The sequence below is a fragment of the Pseudophryne corroboree genome, chromosome 4 (genome assembly GCF_028390025.1).
Source record: "Pseudophryne corroboree isolate aPseCor3 chromosome 4, aPseCor3.hap2, whole genome shotgun sequence".
Lineage (NCBI taxonomy): Eukaryota > Metazoa > Chordata > Amphibia > Anura > Myobatrachidae > Pseudophryne > Pseudophryne corroboree.
This window is the reverse complement of record NC_086447.1, coordinates 791,646,861-791,671,982: the sequence shown is the minus strand read 5'-3', so window position 1 is coordinate 791,671,982 and position 25,122 is coordinate 791,646,861. Positions and strand designations below refer to the sequence as shown.

The 25,122-nt window shown below is 45.2% G+C and overlaps 1 protein-coding gene across 5 annotated transcripts in view; it reads left to right on the top strand.

Moving 5' to 3' along the window:
* Positions 1 to 25,122, top strand: part of THADA (THADA armadillo repeat containing) — a 1,252,206-nt gene that overhangs the window by 1,050,552 nt on the left and 176,532 nt on the right. For 4 of the 5 annotated variants that reach the window (XM_063918333.1, XM_063918332.1, XM_063918330.1 and 1 more), the window contains exon 36: positions 5,373 to 5,504. The exons of the other annotated variant lie outside the window; for it this stretch is intronic. In XM_063918333.1, coding sequence (XP_063774403.1) covers positions 5,373 to 5,504 — 132 coding nt within the window. The remainder of the gene's footprint in view (positions 1 to 5,372; positions 5,505 to 25,122) is intronic. 5 annotated transcript variants of the gene reach the window in all.

The following is a 25,122-nucleotide window of genomic DNA, read 5'->3' as shown; positions in this document are numbered from 1 at the left end:
TGGCTTTTATTTCTAGCACAGCATATGTGATGTCATGCTTTCACCACCACTGAAGTGAAGAATGCCCATGAAGAGGAGCAGGCTCTGTGCATCTTTAAGTCAAGATGAGAGGGGTCTGGAGGGACAAGAGAAGTGGGGAATCTGCTGGAGGGACACAGGTGGTGAGCTGCTGGAGTTACAGAGGCAGATATGTGTATAAGGGGGACTACTGTGGGCATTATGTGTAAGGGGCACAAATACTGTGGGCATTCTGTATATAAGTGGCACTACTACTGTGGGCATTTTGTGCATAAGCGGCACCATAGTGGTCATTATAAGTAAAGGTCACTACAACTGTGGGCATTATGTGTAAGGAGCACTACTATGGGAATTGTGTATAAGGGGCACTACTGTGGGCATCGTATATAAGGGGCACTGCATGCGGTGTAATGTAAATAAGATTGTGCTACTGTGTGGTATAATTTGAAATGGGGGTACCTTTGTGTGACCACGCTTCTTTTTTGTGAGCTCAATGTCCCTTTATAAAGTATGGGAGGTAGGGCACTAATTTATAGATTGCATGGGGGTGCCAAAACCCCTAGCAATGGCACTGTCTCCGCTTAATGTGAGGGAGGAGGGGGGAGGTGGCGGGGTAAATGAGTTCCACCACCTCTCCAGGACCACTTTAAGCCCTGAATATCAATAATAAATAAGGTTTTTATATTTTTTGGTCAATGGGGAAATGGTCCCGTGGAGCTTATAGGAGAAGACTGAGACAGCTATTTTGTGGTTCATGATAAAAATGCAACATATTAATTCACGCGGAATAGCATTGCTGGGGCACACAGGGGGTGTACTCATGTTGTGATCTGCCAATATGCAAATACAGCTTATAGGTAAACAGTAACTAGAAACTAGTGACCTATCATGCCTCATTAAATCGCTATCACTGGTTCCTAGCGAATACATTACTGTCTCATTATGAATATTGGTTTAGCTAGCAAAATGTTGGTGTCCACTATGTATTTGTATGTGTATATATATATATATATATATATATGTATACACGACAGTTGCATATTACCTTACCATGACTGAGCAACTAAAATGGCTGCTCAGTAGTAGCACTACTGTATAAACTGTATAAATAAATTCACAGAATGACGTGTTATTTTTTGCGAAAGTATTCATCCCCCTGAAAAGTCTACAGATTTTTCTGTATGACAAAGATTATAGCAGACAGTATTTTTTCATTAACCAGTGGGCTCTTGAAGTTAATTTAAAAAAAGTTAATTCTTTATCTATAAAAAAGATAAAGACTGGAAAATACAGTTTGCAGAAGTGTTCAACCTCTGCAGTCCAGTACTTTGTAGTACTTTTAGCTGCAATAACAGCTTTAAGTCTGTTGGGGTAACACCAGGTTTGTACACTTGGCGTTATTCAGGTTCAGTTGAAAAACTACAAATCGTCCGATTATCAGAAAACTGCGCATGCATCGCACGTGCATGCAAGCTGCAATGTGATCGCAGGCCCAGCAATGTGCGATCGCATAGCGATTGCCAGGAAGTGACCGTGGGAGGTTACATGGCGTTTGTGGGGAGTGGTTGGGAAAATGCAGGCGCGTCATGGCCGTTATCAGGGCGTGCATCTGATGTCAGTTGCGATTGCTGCGACTTAAAACATTTGGCCCGGTGTGACTGCATTCTAATTATTCCGAGTAGCCCTGGGTCATCCGCAACTGTTAATGGTGCTCGATCTCTTCTTATGCATTGCAGTTATGTGACTGCATACGCAGTTTTGCGTTTGAAACAGTGGGTGTCTTTTACCTTTCTGGGCGTCTCTTCACATGCGATTTTTAGCAGAGGCAGGATTGAGAAAATCACAATTTATGTCTAAATAGCGATCCAACCTGAATAAGGCCCACTGTTTGGGAATGAATTTTACCCATTCTTCCTTGCAGATTTGCTCCAGATCATTGCGGTTGGTAGGATGATGTTTATTGCCTTTCAACTAGTGCCACAGATTCTCACTTGAACTGAGATCTAAACTTTGGCTTGGCCATAGAACATTCACCTTTTAGTTGTTTAACAGTGCCAGTGTTGCTTTAACCTTGTGCATGGGATCATTGTCCATCTGAAAGGTGAACTTTATCCCAAGCTTGTTTTATAGCAGACCGTCTGGCAGTATCTCCTGGGATTTTGCAGTATCTTTCAGTCCTTCACTTTTAACAAGATGCCCAGTACCCACTGTGGAAAAGCATCCCCACAACATTACATCACTGCTGAGGAATAAACGGGGCAGTATTAGTCCTGTGTCACACACAGGGGTAAATTTACTAAGATGGGAGTTCTATTTAAGATGGGATGTTGCCCATAGAAACCAATCAGATTCCAGGTATTATTTTCTAGAAGGTGCTAGATAAATGAGAAGTAGAATCTGATTGGTTGCTGTGGGCAACATCCCATCCTAAATAGAACTCCCATCTTAGTAAATTTACCCCAGGGTGTTATGAGCTGGGACACAAATATGATTTTTTATGTCTCATCTGACCACAATTCCTAATTTTAGCTGGGTCACTGAATATTTTCTGGCAAACTCTAGATTTACAGTATAACAGTGTTCTATTTTCTTTAGTCCTTAAAAACAACTCTTTTAAGGATTCACAAGTAGATGCTAATCATAAAGGAATTGTTAGAGCAATATTTTCATCTGTGTAAACTTGGAGCTTTCGCAGTACAAGGGTTTGAAACTTATGCAATCATCATTTTTACTTAAAACAAACAAACTGATCATAAAATAAAAATACTGTCTGGGGCAATCTGCTGAAGGTTGCACATACCCTGTATACTAAAATGACTGACAGACATCTTATCTAACAGCCTTATCCACTTAACTGATGATTTTTCCCTTCAAAGACATTCATAAAATTGTTTCTGTTTCATTTAGTTTTTACTTAATATAATTTAAAAAGTATTTTTGAAAATATTTAAATATTATATTATGCACAGCTGCAGAACAGATCTCCTTGCCAAAAACTGGGGGACACAGTGTGGCGGCGCTGTCGCATGTGATCTGACCATGCCTGTTAAAGATTTTTCACTGTTTCTGGCCTCATGATATCTGGGTTCCTACCCTGGGGAGGAACAGGGGAAATGTCGGCCATAGCATGCGGCCAGGGCACTAGAGAGCCTGGCTGAGCCCAAGTACTTTTCAGGGGGCGTGGCCTGATAACAGAAGGCGTGGCCATGCACCTTTAGAAAAAATACTGAAAAAAATTGTATTTTAACCGCCTTCATGGCCACACTGCAGCCCAGCACAAAGCAGTGTGTGCTGGGCTGAGGAGAAGAGCTGCTGCCAGGTAAGGGGGAGGGGGCCTGAGGCCCTCACTGGTCCCCTCCATCAGACCTGGGCCTGGGTAATTTGTACCCTCCCCCCCCCCCCCCCCTCCTATCTTGGCACCACTGCATGCGGCCGACCAACGATCAGATCAGTTTGGTTTGTTGAAATATTTCTCATGCCCGACCATCCGATTATTACTGATCGGACACAGTCGCACACTATGCAATAATGATCAGTGTGATCTGCTGATAATCTGCGTAACGCCCAATAATTGCATAATGTCCCGATTTTAAGGGTCATTTGTAATGCAGACACCGTGTTAACTGTTTAGGGTTGAATACTTTTGAAAGCAGCTAGAACATTTCTAGAAAAAGTAAAGTCAGTATGAGCCTAACTGTAATAGTTGAAGTTACAAATCCTAATTTAGTTCCTACACTGTAATGGCTGTTAAACATTTAAAACCTGCTTTTTTTCGTCCGAATTAACATAAGATGAAGGTTTATTTGCACAAAGGATGTTGTTGATGTTGTTGGGTAGTTTCTGAAAGTGCCTTGTGGGATATGTAGAGATTTTGCCTTTTGTCCTGCAGTAATTCTGTGGTGGAAATGCCTGGGTAGCATCAGTGGATGAAGGTTAGAAAAACTACACTTCAGATGAAAAAGCTCAACAAACAGAGTTTATTTTAAACTGCATTTTGTACATTGCTGCACTTTGAGCTCCTTGTCCCCTGGGTAACACACACATCAAAGCATTCCCCTTCCTCTAGATCCCCAGGGCTACCATCCCTGAGCAAAGCTACAAACCGCCTGCCAGCTAAAAGGGTTAAATCCCTCAGTAAATACACAAAGCTTACCCTGATCATAAGTAGCTCTGTTTACTAAGATACTTCACAGAGACACAAAATGCATACAAATAAAGAGAGCTAATATCTATTTAAATATCCTGTATAACTAGCCAGCAGTGTAATACCTGCAGACCTCTTGCTCACACAAAGTGGAAGACGTTTTGTGGGCTAACCGAATATTCAGCAGAATGTAACCCAACAATCTACTTACTTAAGTTGCATATCGTTCCAGCAGCCATTTTGTGAGCTGGGAATTCAGCTTAAAAGTTCACTGAAAACTAGTGGCGTGTCACTGGTTCTTAGTGAATTATAGGGCTGCATTTGAACTTTGGTTAATGTCATAAAATGTCTTCCATTTAGTGTGGGCTTTGTGATGTGTTTAGTTTCCAGGGAGCTGATAATGTGTCTTCATGAGTTCTGTTCCAGCCCACAAAAATGGCTGCCTACGCTGAAGCTGATGCAGTCTGAGTGCTACACCAGTTTGTGTACTGTATTTTGCTTGACATTGCTCTGGAAATACCCAGTAAACAGATACAGAGGCTCCTGTATAGGGCGTGGTAGTATAACTGCATGTAGGTGCAGACCACCAAGCATATACCTATGAGAAAGCCTTGTTATTTGCGGTGGCCAGGGGTAGGCGGAGTCATGAAGATGAATACACAGCAGCACTAGTGAACACTTGTAATTGGCTGAATGTGGAGGCGCTGCTAATGTTGATAGGTGCTTTCTGCATGTTAGCGCATATATTACTTTTTGTGTGTATGTTTTAGATTTCTTTTTTCAGAAATTAGCAGGAGCATTATTTCTGCAGTATTAGAGAGGTTTAAGTTATGTTGATGCCCAATAGCAGATAAATACTGTACTTAGTAAGCAAAATTAATGTTTATTAACTAATGCTTAAGCATATGATTTACAAAATATCTTTGTTAAACAGGGTTAATATGCCGCCATACAGTATCTCCATATGAGTATCGCTCAACTTATGGGCTAAGATGCGCTATTTCTGTACTATTTGTTGTGGGTGTTTTCCCAGGTAATTACACCCAGTTTGGCAGGCATCTCTCCATCAGATCCACTGTAAGCCACATGCAGACTTTAAACCAGTCATGTCAAACTGAGGTTGTTGATTGGTTCGGTCCTTGGCTAAATGATGATCATTGTTTAGTCCTCCTGTTATCTGTAATGAGGATATTGTCTTGTATCCCTACAGATTTATCTGATACATTACGTCTGTGGATGTGCGTATTACAGCTGCTACAAAGCGAAGATACAGATGTCAGGGAAGTGGCAGCGGATATCATCCATGTGTATCACACTCAGAAACATAATCTCTCAGGAGCAGGTAAATTGGGATACAGCTAATTATGCTTTAATTGAGTTTAGATTACAGAAACAGAAAAACATAGAACTTGACAGCAGATGAGAACCTCTCGGCCCAGCTAGTCCATGCACTCCAACACGGCTGTGCAGAAAATCGGCACAAATTAGGGAAGGGGGTATGGCCACGGGCAAAGGGTGTGTGTCATCGAGTCGCTCCCATAGGATTTAATAGGATTGGGAGACGCCTAAACTTGGTACAAAGCTCTTTTTGGGCTCTACAGACCATAAAAAAATGGTTATGTACCGGCCAAAAAGGCACAGTTGGAGAGTATGCTAGTCTATCCCTTCTTCTTTTATCCTTTTGGTAACTTTTTTCTTTTATCATTTTGGTAACACTTTTAGTTCCTTGTGTCTGTGTAACAATATCCTTATGCCTATCCCAAGTGTGGTTAAACTTCTGTACTGTCTTAGCCTCTACCACCTCTGATGGGAGGTTATTCCACTTAGCCACAACCCTTTCTGTGAAGTATTTTTTCCTCCGATTTCCTCTGTACCTACCTCCCTCGAGTCTCAGTGCATTACCTTGTGTTTTAGTACTTCTCTTTCTTTGGAGAATGTTTTTCTTCCGTACCTTGTTAAAACCCTTGATATATCTGAAAGTTTCTATCATAATCATGTCCCCCCTTTCCTTTCTCTGCTCCAAACTATACATACAGTATTACAATCTTTAATTCTTTCTCTGTCAGTTTTGTGATGTAGACCATGCAACATGTTGGTTGCTGCATTGTACAGTGTTGACATTTGTAGCGCTGTAAAGCAGTGTGTTGTATAGGCTTTTTATCTATGGCTGGCAGAAACAGAACTTGTTTTACAACAAGTGGGGAGCCACAGGTGGCCTAACTCTGATGATCCACATGAGTTTTGCAGTTTAGCAACAATCCTCATTTCATTTGGTCACAATTGGGCGATATATTGGATAAGATCCAGTTCTTCCTCTTCCAGGTCTAATTGGCCCCTCAGATGCTTGTTCCTATGTAGATGCCATCGTGCTGCTCTGGACTCTTCCTCTTTGCCACCTCTGCTGATAGTGGTCGTCTTCCAAACATATTTTCTGCTATGCGTGTTGAGAAACGTATCGATTTTGATAAGATCATTATTGGGCATTGTGGTAATTTTGAAAAAAACAAAACCTCAATCTGTTTATGAAAATTACGGGGATTAAATATAGGAACTCCTACCATGTGTGAGGGAAGAGGGAGGGAGGTAATATGTAGCATGTGATAGGCCAATGATTTATTATCCCGTGCTTCTTGATCAGATACTTTAATCCTTGCAATGCTGTATGTTTATCTTTGTAAAAGGACTCTGGACCTGGTTCCATTGTGGTCACTGTCACAGCACCACCCTCTCCCTGCCTCCAAATGGTGGCAGTTGCAGGGCTCGTTGTGCATATTCCATCGAGTTTATGTACTAATCTGAATCAGACCCTCTGTCCTTCTATAGATTATTCTAAAATCTATACCCTTTGCAATCATTTCCACTATAGTTTTTAATATAGGTGATATTTCCTGTGTGAAAATTGACATACAAACTACTTGATTGTATTATTGTACACATTTCTTACACACAAGACAGTCCTCCATATTGTAGACTGAACCAATTTTAATTTGAATGCAACCTATCAATTGGATAGAAACTATTTGTCATTCCTTTCAGTTCATTAGAAACCAGAGATATTGCTATGCCATATTGCTGATTGTTCCCAAAAATAACTTGTTAATGGCCGAAACTTGTTAAACAGCTATTTTAATTACTGTGCCAAGTGCACTTAGGGACTTATTCAGGTTCGTTAGCGAACAAAAAAAAAATTAGCAATTGGGCAAAACCATATTGCACTGCAGATGGGGCAGATGTAACATGCAGGGAGATTAGATTTGGGTGGGGTGTGTTCAAACTGAAATCTAAATTGCAGGGTAAAAATAAAGCAGCCAGTATTTACCCTGCACAGAAACAATATGAAACCCCTTTTCCACTTGTAGCACGGGTCTGACACGGCTGCGACCCGTGCTACAGCCCCTTTCTACACTAGCTCCACCAACCCGGCATATTGCCGGGTTGGTGACGCTGCTGCTAACGCGGCAGGGGCGGCGCTGGGCCCGCCACCCTTCCATTCACTGTGAACGGGAGCCGTGTCACCTCGACATGGCTTCCGTTTACACTACACAGCTTACCGGGTTGAACACGTGTTCAACCCGTCAAGCTACCCGGGTAGGATTCCCGGATCACTTAGCAGGGGTGCCGTTTCCACTAGTTTTTAGAGCTAGTGAAAAAGGGGTATAACCCACCCACATCTAAATCTCTCTGCACATGTTGCATCTGCCCCACCTGCAGTGTAACATTTGTTTTGCCCAATTGCTAACTTTTTTTGTTTGCTAACAAACCTGTATAACCCACTTGGTCATCATGTTAAACCTAGCACCCAGAAAGCCCCAGGACTGTTTGCCTTTCCCGTAAGTGTATTCACCAAACATACTTTATATGATCTGAGTACATTCTCGTGAACATTGACTCTTCTTACAAAATGGCTGCTTTCAAAATATATAGGCAATGGAAAGACTATAAACAGTAAGTTTTACCAGATGTTTTCGCTCATTGTCGTGACTGTCCGTGAATAAAACTGTTTACATCCAAAATTCATTAAATAGTCATAAACCAACCAGACGTGGCAGAGGGAACGGGAAAATGAGCTAGCTGAGGTGTTGAGAAGACATGCAATTCAGCAAAGAACATATTCGTTTGTTCTACAAATAAAAGAATATTTATAAAATCATCTTTAGCTGGCACCTCTCTCGTATATAACTAGGTCCAATGTTCCCAGTGAGCGGAGGTGATTCTGAATAAGCTGGAACACTGTTCCAACCATGGTGGCAATATTCAAACATAGAGCAATTTTGGATGGAAAACCTAAAACTAACATTTGGCTCACTACCAGTTGTTCCAGTTAAATCGTAACATGCTTTTTGGGAAACAGACCAAATTAATATCTCACTTATTAACCAAACCAGATGTACAATATCACAAGCTTAAAAATTCCCAAGAATTCCAGCGCTGGTATCAGTCTCAATAGTACAGATTGCCTCTTGAGGAGTGATACTAAATATTTATACAAAGAAAACTGTAAAATAAAAGCACAAGTGTAAAGGAAAAAATAAGAATTTACTCACCGGTAATTCTATTTCTCGTAGTCCGTAGTGGATGCTGGGAACTCCGTAAGGACCATGGGGAATAGACGGGCTCCGCAGGAGACTGGGCACTCTAAAAGAAAGATTAGGTACTATCTGGTGTGCACTGGCTCCTCCCTCTATGCCCCTCCTCCAGACCTCAGTTAGGGAAACTGTGCCCGGAAGAGCTAACACAACAAGGAAAGGATTTGGAATCCAGGGTAAGACTCATACCAGCCACACCAATCACACTGTACAACTTGTGATAACCATACCCAGTTAACAGTATGAACAACAACTGAGTCTCAGTAACAGATGGCTCATAACAATAACCCTTTAGTTAAGCAATAACTATATACATATATTGCAGAGAGTCCGCACTTGGGACGGGCGCCCAGCATCCACTACGGACTACGAGAAATAGAATTACCGGTGAGTAAATTCTTATTTTCTCTGACGTCCTAGTGGATGCTGGGAACTCCGTAAGGACCATGGGGATTATACCAAAGCTCCCAAACGGGCGGGAGAGTGCGGTTGACTCTGCAGCACCGAATGAGCAAAGGCAAGGTCCTCCTCAGCCAGGGTATCAAACTTGTAGAACTTAGCAAATGTGTTTGAACCCGACCAAGTAGCAGCTCGGCAAAGCTGTAAAGCCGAGACCCCTCGGGCAGTCGCCCAAGAAGAGCCCACCTTCCTTGTGGAATGGGCTTTTACCGATTTAGGATGCGGTAACCCTGCCGCAGAATGAGCTTGCTGAATCGTGTTACAGATCCAGCGCGCAATAGTTTGCTTTGAAGCAGGAGCACCCAGCTTGTTGGGTGCATGCAGGACAAACAGCGAGTCAGTTTTCCTGACTCCAGCCGTCCTGGCTACATAGATTTTCAAAGCCCTGACTACATCCAGTAACTTGGAGTCCTCCAAGTCCCGAGTAGCCGCAGGCACAACAATAGGTTGGTTCAAATGAAACGCTGACACCACCTTAGGGAGAAATTGGGGACGAGTCCTCAATTCTGCCCTGTCCATATGAAAGATCAGATAAGGGCTTTTTCATGACAAAGCCGCCAATTCTGACACACGCCTAGCCGAAGCTAAGGCCAATAGCATGACCACTTTCCGCGTGAGATATTTTAGCTCCACGGTCTTAAGTGGCTCAAACCAGTGGGATTTCAGGAAATCCAACACAACGTTAAGATCCCAAGGTGCCACTGGAGGCACAAAAGGGGGCTGAATATGCAGCACTCCCTTAACAAACGTCTGAACTTCAGGCAGTGAAGCCAGTTCTTTTTGAAAGAAAATAGATAGGGCCGAAATCTGGACCTTTATGGACCCCAATTTTAGGCCCATAGTCACGCCTGACTGTAGGAAGTGCAGAAATCGCCCCAGCTGGAATTCCTCTGTTGGGGCCTTCCTGGCCTCACACCAGGCAACATATTTCCGCCATATGCGGTGATAATGATTTGCTGTCACATCCTTCCTAGCTTTTATCAGCGTAGGAATCACTTCATCTGGAATGCCCTTTTCCGTTAGGATCCGGCGTTCAAACGCCATGCCGTCAAGCGCAGCCGCGGTAAGTCTTGGAAGAGACAGGGCCCCTGCTGTAACAGGTCCTGTCTGAGAGGCAGAGGCCATGGGTCCTCTGAGATCATTTCTTGTAGTTCCTGGTACCAAGTTCTTCTTGGCCAATCCGGAACGATGAGTATAGTTCTTACTCCTCTCTTTCTTACTATCCTCAGTACCTTGGGTATGAGAGGAAGAGGAGGGAACACATAAACCGACTGGTACACCCACGGTGTCACTAGTGCGTCCACAGCTATCGCCTGAGGGTCCCTTGACCTGGCGCAATATTTTTTTAGCTTTCTGTTGAGGCGGGACGCCATCATGTCCACCTGTGGCCGTTCCCAATGGTTTACAATCTGTGTGAAGACTTCTGGATGAAGTCCCCACTCTCCCGGGTGGAGGTCGTGCCTGCTGAGGAAATCTGCTTCCCAGTTGTCCACTCCCGGATGAACACTGCTGACAGTGCTAGCACGTGATTCTCCGCCCATCGGAGAATCCTTGTGGCTTCTGCCATCGCCATCCTGCTTCTTGTGCCGCCCTGGCGGTTTACATGGGCGACCGCCGTGATGTTGTCTGATTGAATCAGCACTGGTTGGTTTTGAAGCAGGGGCTCTGCTCGACTCAGGGCATTGTAAATGGCCCTTAGTTCCAGTATATTTATGTGTAGTGAAGTCTCCTGACTTGACCACTGTCCTTGGAAGTTCCTTCCCTGAGTGACTGCCCCCCATCCTCGGAGGCTTGCATTCGTGGTCACCAGGACTCAGTCCTGTATGCCGAATCTGCGGCCCTCGAGAAGATGAGCACTCTGCAGCCACCACAGCAGAGACACCCTGGCCCTTGGGGACTGGGTGATCAACCGATGCATCTGAAGATGCGATCCGGACCATTTGTCTAACAGATCCCACTGAAAGATCCTTGCATGGAACCTGCCGAAGGGAATTGCTTCGTAAGAAGCCACCATCTTTCCCAGGACTCGCGTGCAGTAATGCACCGACACCTGTTTTGGTTTCAGGAGGTCCCTGACCAGAGATGACAATTCCTGGGCCTTCTCCACTGGGAGAAACACCTTCTTCTGTTCTGTGTCCAGAATCATGCCCAGGAAGAGCAGACGCGTCGCAGGAATCAGCTGCGACTTTGGGATTTTCAGAATCCAGCCGTGCTGTTGCAACACTTCCCGAGAGAGTGCTACGCTGACTAACAACTCCTCTCTGGACCTCGCCTTTATTAGGAGATCGTCCAAGTACGGGATAATTATAACTCCCTTCTTCCGAAGGAGTATCATCATTTCGGCCATTACCTTGGTAAATACTCTCGGTGCCGTGGACAGACCAAACGGCAACGTCTGGAATTGGTAATGACAATCCTGTACCACAAACCTGAGGTACTCCTGGTGAGGTGGGTAAATGGGGACATGCAAGTAAGCATCCTTGATGTCCAGCGACACCATAAAATCCCCCTCTTCCAGGCTTGCAATAACCGCCCTGAGCGATTCCATTTTGAACTTGAACTTCCTTATATAAGTGTTCAAGGATTTTAAATTCAGAATGGGTCTCACCGAACCGTCTGGTTTCGGTACCACAAACATTGTGGAATAGTAACCCCGTCCCTGTTGAAGGAGGGGAACCTTGATTATCACCTGCTGGAGGTACAGCTTGTGAATTGCCGCCAGTACTACCTCCCTTTCCCTGGGAGCAGCTGGCAAGGCTGATTTGAGGTAACGGCGAGGGGGAGTCGCCTCGAACTCCAGCTTGTATCCCTGAGATACAATTTGTACAGCCCAGAGATCCACTTGTGAGCGAACCCACTGGTTGCCGAAGTTTCGGAGACGCGCCCCCACCGCACCCGGCTCCGCCTGTGGAGCCCAAGCGTCATGCGGTGGACTTAGAGGAAGCGGGGGAGGATTTTTGTTCTTGGGAACTGGCTGCCTGGTGCAGCTTCTTTCCTCTACCCCTGCCTCTGGGCAGAAAGGATGCGCCTCTGATCCGCTTGCCTTTCTGAGTCCGAAAGGACTGTACATGATAATACGGTGCTTTCTTAGGCTGTGAGGGAAACTGAGGTAAAAAAGTTGACTTCCCGGCTGTTGCCGTGGATACGAGGTCCGAGAGACCGTCCCCAAACAATTCCTCACCCTTATAAGGCAAAACCTCCATGTTTCTTTTAGAATCAGCATCACCTGTCCACTGCCGAGTCCATAATACTCTCCTGGCAGAAATGGACATTGCATTAATTCTAGATGCCAGCAGGCAAATGTCCCTCTGTGCATCCCGCATATATAAGACGATGTCTTTTATATGTTCTATGGTTAGCAAAATAGTATCCCTGTCGAGGGAATCAATGTTGTCTGACAGGGTATCAGACCATGCGGCTGCAGCACTACACATCCATGCTGAAGCAATAGCAGGTCTCAGTATAGTACCTGAGTGTGTATACACAGACTTCAGGATAGCTTCCTGCTTTCTATCCGCAGGCTCCTTTAGGGCGGCCGTATCCTGAGACGGCAGTGCCACCTTTTTAGATAAGCGTGTGAGCACCTTGTCCACCCTAGGGGATGTTTCCCAACGTAACCTGTCCGTTGGCGGGAAAGGGTACGCCATCAGTAACCTCTTAGAAATCACTAGTTTCTTATCGGGGGAACTCCACGCTTCCTCACACAATTCATTTAATTCATCAGATGGGGGAAAAGTCACTGGCTGCTTTTTCTCCCCAAACATAATACCCTTCTTGGTAGTAACCGGGTTAGCATCAGAAATGTGCAATACATTTTTCATTGCAGTAATCATGCATCGGATGGCTTTTGTAGACTGTGCATTTGTCTCATCCTCATCTACACTGGAGTCAGACTCCGTGTCGACATCTGTGTCTACCATCTGAGCTAGCGGGCGTTTATGAGCCCCTGATGGCCTCTGAGACGCCTGGGCAGGCGCGGGCTGAGATCCCGGCTGTCCCAAGGCTGCTGCGTCATCGAACCTTTTATGTAAGGAGTTGACACTGTCTGTTAAGACCTTCCACATATCCATCCAATCCGGTGTCGGCCCCGTCGGGGGCGACACCACACTTATCTGCCCTTGCTCCGCCTCCACGTAACCCTCCTCATCAAACATGTCGACACAGCCGTACCGACACACCGCACACACACAGGGAATGCTCTGACTGAGGACAGGACCCCACAAAGTCCTTTGGGGAGACAGAGAGAGAGTATGCCAGCACACACCACAGCGCTATATAACACAGGGATTTACACTATAATGAGTGATTTTTCCCAATAGCTGCTTTTATCCTATTTGCGCCTAAATTTATGTGCCCCCCCCTCTCTTTTTTACCCTTCTTGTACAGGATACTGCAGGGGAGAGCCTGGGGAGCGTCCTTCCAGCGGAGCTGTGAAGAGAAAATGGCGCTGGTGTGCTGAGGAAGAAGGCCCGCCCCCTCAGCGGCGGGCTTCTGTCCCGCTTCTATGTGTAAAAAATGGCGGAGGCTCGAACATATATCCAGTGCCTGACTGGATATATGTGTTATTTTGCCAAAAAGGTACCTTAATTGCTGCCCAGGGCGCCCCCCCCCCCAGCGTCCTGCACCCTACAGTGACCGGAGTGTGTGGTGTGCAGTGAGAGCAATGGCGCACAGCTGCAGTGCTGTGCGCTACCTTAATGAAGACCGGAGTCTTCTGCCGCCGATTTCATCTCCTACTGTCTTCTGGCTCTGCAAGGGGGACGGCGGCGCGGCTCCGGGAACGGACGATCGAGGTCAGGCCCTGTGTTCGAACCCTCTGGAGCTAATGGTGTCCAGTAGCCTAAGAAGCACAAGCTAGCTGCACGCAGGTAGGTTTGCTTCTCTCCCCTCAGTCCCACGTAGCAGTGAGTCTGTTGCCAGCAGATCTCACTGAAAATAAAAAACCTAACAAATACTTTCTTTCTAGCAAGCTCAGGAGAGCCCACTAGGAGCACCCAGCTCTGGCCGGGCACAGATTCTAACTGAGGTCTGGAGGAGGGGCATTGAGGGAGGAGCCAGTGCACACCAGATAGTACCTAATCTTTCTTTTAGAGTGCCCAGTCTCCTGCGGAGCCCATCTATTCCCCATGATCCTTACGGAGTTCCCAGCATCCACTAGGACGTCAGAGAAATAGAGAGGCTTCTAATGCTTTTAGGTGCTATGGGCAGGAAGTCCCTGTGAGCTTGCTTGGTTGGTTTGCATGTATGTACTTCTAACTATGGGGTCTATGTACTAAGACTTGTACAGAGATAAAGTGGATGGAGATTATGTACCAAACAAGTAGCTCTTGACATTTTTCAAACAGAGCCTGTAACATGCCAGTTAGGAGCTGATTGGTTGGTACTTTATCTTTCTGCAAGGCTTAGGGGTCTATTTACTAAGCCTTGGATGGAGATAAAGTCACTGGAGATAAAGTACCAGACATAGCAGTTAGGAGCTGACTGCTTTATCATACCATTTATCTGTAGGATGTTCTCATTGAAATGATGGTGGATTTAAATTTGGTAGAAGGAGCAATTCGCTTATGAGGTTCATGGCACATGGATTCCACACACAAAGGTGCTGTTGTGATTGAGACGCACAGTATCAGAAATGTTTTGGAAATATGGTGGGAGATCCTGGGTTGTGACTTGTAGGTGCCTAAACAGACACACACAGATGGTCCATCTTATGGGCATGTGTTTTATAGTGTAGTCGGAGTGACGCTGAATTGGTCGCATACACAGACGCCAAGTCGTTCACTTTGGAGGCCATGCTCAGATGGAAAAGCTGCACCTACCATAGGGCTAGTGCAAGATTCAATAGTGAGACCAAGATTCTACAGATGCTCATAGTGAGTGTCTCAGTCCTTGCACAGTCATGCATGGGTGTACACCAGGGAAGGGATCTGTAGCAGCCTTTGCATAAAGCCAGAGATGGACGACTGTCAACAGCCACGCCTGCGTCTGCACCAACCTCTGACTCATAGTGTATCTGTGCAAATTTGATACCCCCACAACAAATGTAGCAATTTGCCATGTATTTTTTTTTTTGTACCTGTGTGTTGTCATTTGCATATCTTTAGCTCTTTCATGGTTTGTTCACGGTTCGTTCACGGTAGCATAAACTGATATGTGATTTGGCCAAACCCTTACCATCTCTTCAAAAGTTGTATATGTTTATATTTGATGTTCAGCTCATAGATGAATGAGTACTTGCCCACGATAGCCTAATAATATGCTCATATCTCTCGCTCTATTAATGCCCAGTCTTGTTTTATCCCTGTATTCACTCTCAATTGCAAAGCACAGCGGAATGAATATGCTGACACTCTATAAATAAATATTAATAAATACATGTATAATTCATCCCTGCAGACATACAGTAGCACTTGGTGAATCTTGAAGCTGTAAACCAGCATCAGTCAGGTTCCAGCCTCTGTACCATAACTAAATAATCACCAATTCCTAATAACATTCATCTACTCAGAGGACAATAAGAAAAATCCCACCTGAGGCCTAACACACCATGTGGATACAGGGCACTAAGGCAGTACTGGCCATAGCCTTGAGGCCAACAAGGTCAGCCAAGCCCATAAGGACCCCAAGGGGGCCCAGTAATGTTGAGCTAAGACCACTCATCCATGTGGACCTAAGGCCTCTCAGCCATGGGGTTTTATGGCAGTTGCCACCCTGTAAACCAGCTTCATACAGCCCACATTAACCCAAATAAGGAATCATTCTAGTTGACAAACCCCACTTAGGGGCTTTTGGGTTCAGTGTAGAGATGAGCGCCGGAAATTTTTCGGGTTTTGTGTTTTGGTTTTGGGTTCGGTTCCGCGGCCGTGTTTTGGGTTCGACCGCGTTTTGGCAAAACCTCACCGAATTTTTTTTGTCGGATTCGGGTGTGTTTTGGATTCGGGTGTTTTTTTTTAAAAAACACTAAAAAACAGCTTAAATCATAGAATTTGGGGGTCATTTTGATCCCAAAGTATTATTAACCTCAAAAACCATAATTTACACTCATTTTCAGTCTATTCTGAATACCTCACACCTCACAATATTATTTTTAGTCCTAAAATTTGCACCTAGGTCGCTGGATGACTAAGCTAAGCGACCCTAGTGGCCGACACAAACACCGGGCTCATCTAGGAGTGGCACTGCAGTGTCACGCAGGATGTCCCTTCCAAAAAACCCTCCCCAAACAGCACATGACGCAAAGAAAAAAAGAGGCGCAATGAGGTAGCTGTGTGAGTAAGATAAGCGACCCTAGTGGCCGACACAAACACCGGGCCCATCTAGGAGTGGCACTGCAGTGTCACGCAGGATGGCCCTTCCAAAAAACCCTCCCCAAACAGCACATGACGCAAAGAAAAAAAGAGGCGCAATGAGGTAGCTGTTTGAGTAAGATAAGCGACCCTAGTGGCCGACACAAACACCGGGCCCATCTAGGAGTGGCACTGCAGTGTCACGCAGGATGGCCCTTCCAAAAAACCCTCCCCAAACAGCACATGACGCAAAGAAAAAAAGAGGCGCAATGAGGTAGCTGTGTGAGTAAGATAAGCGACCCTAGTGGCCGACACAAACACCGGGCCCATCTAGGAGTGGCACTGCAGTGTCACGCAGGATGGCCCTTCCAAAAAACCCTCCCCAAACAGCACATGACGCAAAGAAAAAAAGAGGCGCAATGAGGTAGCTGTGTGAGTAAGATAAGCGACCCTAGTGGCCGACACAAACACCGGGCCCATCTAGGAGTGGCACTGCAGTGTCACGCAGGATGGCCCTTCCAAAAAACCCTCCCCAAACAGCACATGACGCAAAGAAAAAAAGAGGCGCAATGAGGTAGCTGTGTGAGTAAGATAAGCGACCCTAGTGGCCGACACAAACACCGGGCCCATCTAGGAGTGGCACTGCAGTGTCACGCAGGATGTCCCTTCCAAAAAACCCTCCCCAAACAGCACATGACGCAAAGAAAAAAAGAGGCGCAATGAGGTAGCTGTGTGAGTAAGATAAGCGACCCTAGTGGCCGACACAAACACCGGGCCCATCTAGGAGTGGCACTGCAGTGTCACGCAGGATGTCCCTTCCAAAAAACCCTCCCCAAACAGCACATGACGCAAAGAAAAAAAGAGGCGCAATGAGGTAGCTGTGTGAGTAAGATAAGCGACCCTAGTGGCCGACACAAACACCGGGCCCATCTAGGAGTGGCACTGCAGTGTCACGCAGGATGTCCCTTCCAAAAAACCCTCCCCAAACAGCACATGACGCAAAGAAAAAAAGAGGCGCAATGAGGTAGCTGTGTGAGTAAGATAAGCGACCCTAGTGGCCGACACAAACACCGGGCCCATCTAGGAGTGGCACTGCAGTGTCACGCAGGATGGCCCTTCCAAAAAACATTCCACAAACAGCACATGACGCAAAGAAAAATTAAAGAAAAAAGAGGTGCAAGATGGAATTGTCCTTGGGCCCTCCCACCCACCCTTATGTTGTATAAACAGGACATGCACACTTTAACCAACCCATCATTTCAGTGACAGGGTCTGCCACACGACTGTGACTGAAATGACGGGTTGGTTTGGACCCCCACCAAAAAAGAAGCAATTAATCTCTCCTTGCACAAACTGGCTCTACAGAGGCAAGATGTCCACCTCATCATCATCCTCCGATATATCACCGTGTACATCCCCCTCCTCACAGATTATCAATTCGTCCCCACTGGAATCCACCATCTCAGCTCCCTGTGTACTTTGTGGAGGCAATTGCTGCTGGTCAATGTCTCCACGGAGGAATTGATTATAATTCATTTTAATGAACATCATCTTCTCCACATTTTCTGGATGTAACCTCGTACGCCGATTGCTGACAAGGTGAGCGGCGGCACTAAACACTCTTTCGGAGTACACACTTGTGGGAGGACAACTTAGGTAGAATAAAGCCAGTTTGTGCAAGGGCCTCCAAATTGCCTCTTTTTCCTGCCAGTATAAGTACGGACTGTGTGACGTGCCTACTTGGATGCGGTCACTCATATAATCCTCCACCATTCTTTCAATGTTGAGAGAATCATATGCAGTGACAGTAGACGACATGTCCGTAATCGTTGTCAGGTCCTTCAGTCCGGACCAGATGTCAGCATCAGCAGTCGCTCCAGACTGCCCTGCATCACCGCCAGCGGGTGGGCTCGGAATTCTGAGCCTTTTCCTCGCACCCCCAGTTGCGGGAGAATGTGAAGGAGGAGATGTTGACAGGTCGCGTTCCGCTTGACTTGACAATTTTCTCACCAGCAGGTCTTTCAACCCCAGCTGACTTGTGTCTGCCGGAAAGAGAGATCCAAGGTAGGTTTTAAATCTAGGATCGAGCACGGTGGCCAAAATGTAGTGCTCTGATTTCAACAGATTGACCACCCGTGAATCCTTGTTAAGCGAATTAAGGGCTCCATCCACAAGTCCCACATGCCTAGCGGAATCGCTCCGTGTTAGCTCCTCCTTCAATGTCTCCAGCTTCTTCTGCAAAAGCCTGATGAGGGGAATGACCTGACTCAGGCTGGCAGTGTCTGAACTGACTTCACGTGTGGCAAGTTCAAAGGGCATCAGAACCTTGCACAACGTTGAAATCATTCTCCACTGCGCTTGAGACAGGTGCATTCCACCTCCTATATCGTGCTCAATTGTATAGGCTTGAATGGCCTTTTGCTGCTCCTCCAACCTCTGAAGCATATAGAGGGTTGAATTCCACCTCGTTACCACTTCTTGCTTCAGATGATGGCAGGGCAGGTTCAGTAGTTTTTGGTGGTGCTCCAGTCTTCTGTGGTGCCTGTACGCCGAAAGTGTCCCGCAATTCTTCTGGCCACCGACAGCATCTCTTGCACGCCCCTGACGTTTTTTAAATAATTCTGCACCACCAAATTCAAGGTATGTGCAAAACATGGGACGTGCTGGAATTTGCCCATATTTAATGCACACACAATATTGCTGGCGTTGTCCGATGCCACAAATCCACAGGAGAGTCCAATTGGGGTAAGCCATTCCGCGATGATCTTCCTCAGTTGCCGTAAGAGGTTTTCAGCTGTGTGCGTATTCTGGAAACCGGTGATACAAAGCGTAGCCTGCCAAAGAAAGAGTTGGCGTTTGCGAGATGCTGCTACTGGTGCCGCCGCTGCTGTTCTTGCGGCGGGAGTCCATACATCTACCCAGTGGGCTGTCACAGTCATATAGTCCTGACCCTGCCCTGCTCCACTTGTCCACATGTCCGTGGTTAAGTGGACATTGGGTACAGCTGCATTTTTTAGGACACTGGTGACTCTTTTTCTGAGGTCTGTGTACATTTTCGGTATCGCCTGCCTAGAGAAATGGAACCTAGATGGTATTTGGTACCGGGGACACAGTACCTCCAACAAGTCTCTAGTTGGCTCTGCAGTAATGATGGATACCGGAACCACGTTTCTCACCACCCAGGATGCCAAGGCCTCAGTTATCCGCTTTGCAGTAGGATGACTGCTGTGATATTTCATCTTCCTCGCAAAGGACTGTTGGACAGTCAATTGCTTGGTGGAAGTAGTAAAAGTGGTCTTACGACTTCCCCTCTGGGATGACCATCGACTCCCAGCAGCAACAACAGCAGCGCCAGCAGCAGTAGGCGTTACACGCAAGGATGCATCGGAGGAATCCCAGGCAGGAGAGGAATCGTCAGAATTGCCAGTGACATGGCCTGCAGGACTATTGGCATTCCTGGGGAAGGAGGAAATTGACACTGAGGGAGTTGGTGGGGTGGTTTGCGTGAGCTTGGTTACAAGAGGAAGGGATTTACTGGTCAGTGGACTGCTTCCGCTGTCACCCAAAGTTTTTGAACTTGTCACTGACTTATTATGAATGCGCTGCAGGTGACGTATAAGGGAGGATGTTCCGAGGTGGTTAACGTCCTTACCCCTACTTATTACAGCTTGACAAAGGCAACACACGGCTTGACACCTGTTGTCCGCATTTCTGTTGAAATACTTCCACACCGAAGAGTTGATTTTTTTGGTATTTTCACCAGGCATGTCAGTGGCCATATTCCTCCCACGGACAACAGGTGTCTCCCCGGGTGCCTGACTTAAACAAACCACCTCACCATCAGAATCCTCCTGGTCAATTTCCTCCCCAGCGCCAGCTACACCCATATCCTCCTCATCCTGGTGTACTTCAACACTGACATCTTCAATCTGACTATCAGGAACTGGACTGCGGGTGCTCCTTCCAGCACTTGCAGGGGGCGTGCAAATGGTGGGAAGGTCAGGCATTGCAACCGACACAATTGGAGTCGGACTCTCCTTGTGGATTTGGGATTTCGAAGAACGCACAGTTCTTTGCGGTGCTACTGCTTTTGCCAGCTTGAGTCTTTTCATTTTTCTAGCGAGAGGCTGAGTGCTTCCATCCTCATGTGAAGCTGAACCACTAGCCATGAACATAGGCCAGGGCCTCAGCCGTTCCTTGCCACTCCGTGTGGTAAATGGCATATTGGCAAGTTTACGCTTCTCCTCCGACAATTTTATTTTAGGTTTTGGAGTCCTTTTTTTACTGATATTTGGTGTTTTGGATTTGACATGCTCTGTACTATGACATTGGGCATCGGCCTTGGCAGACGACGTTGCTGGCATTTCATCGTCTCGGCCATGACTAGTGGCAGCAGCTTCAGCACGAGGTGGAAGTGGATCTTGATCTTTCCCTAATTTTGGAACCTCAACATTTTTGTTCTCCATATTTTAATAGGCACAACTAAAAGGCACCTCAGGTAAACAATGGAGATGGATGGATACTAGTATACTTATGGATGGACTGCCGAGTGCCGACACAGAGGTAGCTACAGCCGTGGACTAACGTACTGTGTCTGCTGCTAATATAGACTGGATGATAATGATATGAAATCAATATATATATGTATGTATATATAATATCACTAGTACTGCAGCCGGACAGGTAGATAATATATTTATTAGGTAATGATGACTGATGACGGACCTGCTGGACACTGTCAGCTCAGCAGCACCGCAGACTGCTACAGTAAGCTACTATACTATAGTAGTATGTACAAAGAAGAAAGAAAAAAAAAAACCACGGGTAGGTGGTATACAATTATGGATGGACTGCCGAGTGCCGACACAGAGGTAGCTACAGCCGTGGACTACCGTACTGTGTCTGCTGCTAATATAGACTGGATGATAATGATATGAAATCAATATATATATGTATGTATATATAATATCACTAGTACTGCAGCCGGACAGGTAGATAATATATTTATTAGGTAATGATGACTGATGACGGACCTGCTGGACACTGTCAGCTCAGCAGCACCGCAGACTGCTACAGTAAGCTACTATACTATAGTAGTATGTACAAAGAAGAAAGAAAAAAAAAACCACGGGTAGGTGGTATACAATTATGGATGGACTGCCGAGTGCCGACACAGAGGTAGCTACAGCCGTGGACTAACGTACTGTGTCTGCTGCTAATATAGACTGGATGATAATGATATGAAATCAATATATATATGTATGTATATATAATATCACTAGTACTGCAGCCGGACAGGTAGATAATATATTTATTAGGTAATGATGACTGATGACGGACCTGCTGGACACTGTCAGCTCAGCAGCACCGCAGACTGCTACAGTAAGCTACTATACTATAGTAGTATGTACAAAGAAGAAAGAAAAAAAAAAACCACGGGTAGGTGGTATACAATTATGGATGGACTGCCGAGTGCCGACACAGAGGTAGCTACAGCTGTGGACTAACGTACTGTGTCTGCTGCTAATATAGACTGGATGATTGATAATGAGATGAAATCAATATATATATATGTATGTATATATAATATCACTAGTACTGCAGCCGGACAGGTAGATAATATATTTATTAGGTAATGATGACTGAAGACGGACCTGCTGGACACTGTCAGCTCAGCAGCACCGCAGACTGCTACAGTAAGCTACTATACTCTATAGTAGTATGTACAAAGAAGAAAGAAAAAAAAAAAACCACGGGTAGGTGGTATACAATTATGGATGGACTGCCGAGTGCCGACACAGAGGTAGCTACAGCCGTGGACTACCGTACTGTGTCTGCTGCTAATATAGACTGGATGATAATGAGATGAAATCAATATATATATATGTATGTATATATAATATCACTAATACTGCAGCCGGACAGGTAGATAATATATTTATTAGGTAATGATGACTGATGACGGACCTGCTGGACACTGTCAGCTCAGCAGCACCGCAGACTGCTACAGTAAGCTACTATACTATAGTAGTATGTACAAAGAAGAAAGAAAAAAAAAAAACCACGGGTAGGTGGTATACAATTATGGATGGACTGCCGAGTGCCGACACAGAGGTAGCTACAGCCGTGGACTAACGTACTGTGTCTGCTGCTAATATAGACTGGATGATTGATAATGAGATGAAATCAATATATATATATGTATGTATATATAATATCACTAGTACTGCAGCCGGACAGGTAGATAATATATTTATTAGGTAATGATGACTGATGACGGACCTGCTGGACACTGTCAGCTCAGCAGCACCGCAGACTGCTACAGTAAGCTACTATACTATAGTAGTATGTACAAAGAAGAAAGAAAAAAAAAAAAACCACGGGTAGGTGGTATACAATTATGGATGGACTGCCGAGTGCCGACACAGAGGTAGCTACAGCCGTGGACTAACGTACTGTGTCTGCTGCTAATATAGACTGGATGATTGATAATGAGATGAAATCAATATATATATGTATGTATATATAATATCACTAGTACTGCAGCCGGACAGGTAGATAATATATTTATTAGGTAATGATGACTGATGACGGACCTGCTGGACACTGTCAGCTCAGCAGCACCGCAGACTGCTACAGTAAGCTACTATACTCTATAGTAGTATGTACAAAGAAGAAAGAAAAAAAAAAAACACGGGTAGGTGGTATACAATTATGGATGGACTGCCGAGTGCCGACACAGAGGTAGCTACAGCCGTGGACTAACGTACTGTGTCTGCTGCTAATATAGAGTCTAGACTGGATGATAAATTATTGATAATGAGATGAAATCAATATAATATCACTAGTACTGCAGCCGGACAGGTACTATATATATTTATTATGTAATGACTGATGACGGACCTGCTGGACACTGTCAGGTCAGCACAGCACCGCAGACTGCTACAGTAAGCTACTATAGTAGTATGTATAAAGAAGAATGAAAAAAAAAAAACCACGGGTAGGTGGTATACAATATTATATATATATATATATTATATACAATTATATATATATATATATATTAAACTGGTGGTGATTGATTATTAAACTGGTGGTCACTTCAGGTCACGTTGCAACTTGCAACTAGTACTCCGAGGCCTAAGCAGACAATCACAAAATATATTATTATACTGGTGGTCAGTGTGGTCACAACAATGGCAGTGTGGCACTGACTCTGGCAGCAAAAGTGTGCACTGTACGTTATATGTACTCCTGAGTCCTGCTCTCAGACTCTAACTGCTCCCCACTGTCAGTGTCTCCCCCACAAGTCAGATAATACACTTACAGTCACACTATCTATTATCTAATCTAGTATAAATATCACTTCAGCAAGTAGTATAGTAGTATACAGTATAGTAGTACTCCTCCTAATAATGCTCCCCAAAATACTGTGTCTCTCTCTTCTCTAAACAAAGAGGACGCCAGCCACGTCCTCTCCCTATGACTCTCAATGCACGTGTGAAAATGGCGGCGACGCGCGGCTCCTTATATAGAATCCGAGTCTCGCGATAGAATCCGAGCCTCGCGAGAATCCGACAGCGTGATGATGACGTTCGGGCGCGCTCGGGTTAGCCGAGCAAGGCGGGAAGATCCGAGCCTGCTCGGACCCGTGTAAAAAACCTGAAGTTCGGGCGGGTTCGGATTCAGAGGAACCGAACCCGCTCATCTCTAGTTCAGTGTCTTATGGCCCACTGTTTTTTCTTATGCCTGTATAATGCTTATTTACATATGATAGGCTAAAGCCTGTCTCTACCAATGAATTAAAGCAAGCATCATTGCTTAATTGGGAAAAATATATATGCACAGAAGGGCGTAGTGGGTGCTGAGTGCCATAAGGCCTCCTATTTATACTGATGATGAGCAGGCTAAAACTCAGGGGAATGGGGAGTAAGTGCAGCATTAATCATAACACAAGTCTATAGAGTGTATAGTAGTAATATTGCTTAGTTATTAATCCTACTTATTTTCCCTGCAACACACCCAATGTAATCTCATAACACATCTCAGTTATAACTATTATTTTAATTTACTGTAAATATGGGTATTATTATCAGATTACTGCGTTATTGTTTCCCAGTGTATTACATGATTCATATATGTAAATGTTCCATGTCTGTGGCTTGAGGTTATCAACAGTTCATATTAAAGACTTGTTAATCATTTGTCTTCATGTTCGGAAGTTTGCAAATGAAATAAAAGTGCATTATCTGCCCTTAACAAGCATTTGAAAAGACATGAGTAATAAAATAAGATGGTGCAGTGAATTTGGCACCTTCACTGGTGTTTTCTGAATGCAGAACGAATTCTAGATCATTTAAAGTACAATGATGCTGACAATTTAGAAAAAAAAACGTAAGTTGGAAAGGGATGTAGTCACAATACCGATAGCTACGTCCCGCCCCCCTCACAATCCCAACAGTCGGCATGCCGACTAACAGGGACTGTTCCCACTCGTGAGTGTCCACGACACCCATAGAGTGGAAATAGAATCTGTGGCAAGCTCAGCTTCCCTCCGAGACCGCAAAGGGCTCCCCCCCCCCCCCCCCTTCCCCCGCCAGCCATCTCACAGCTGGGAACCCACCGACGG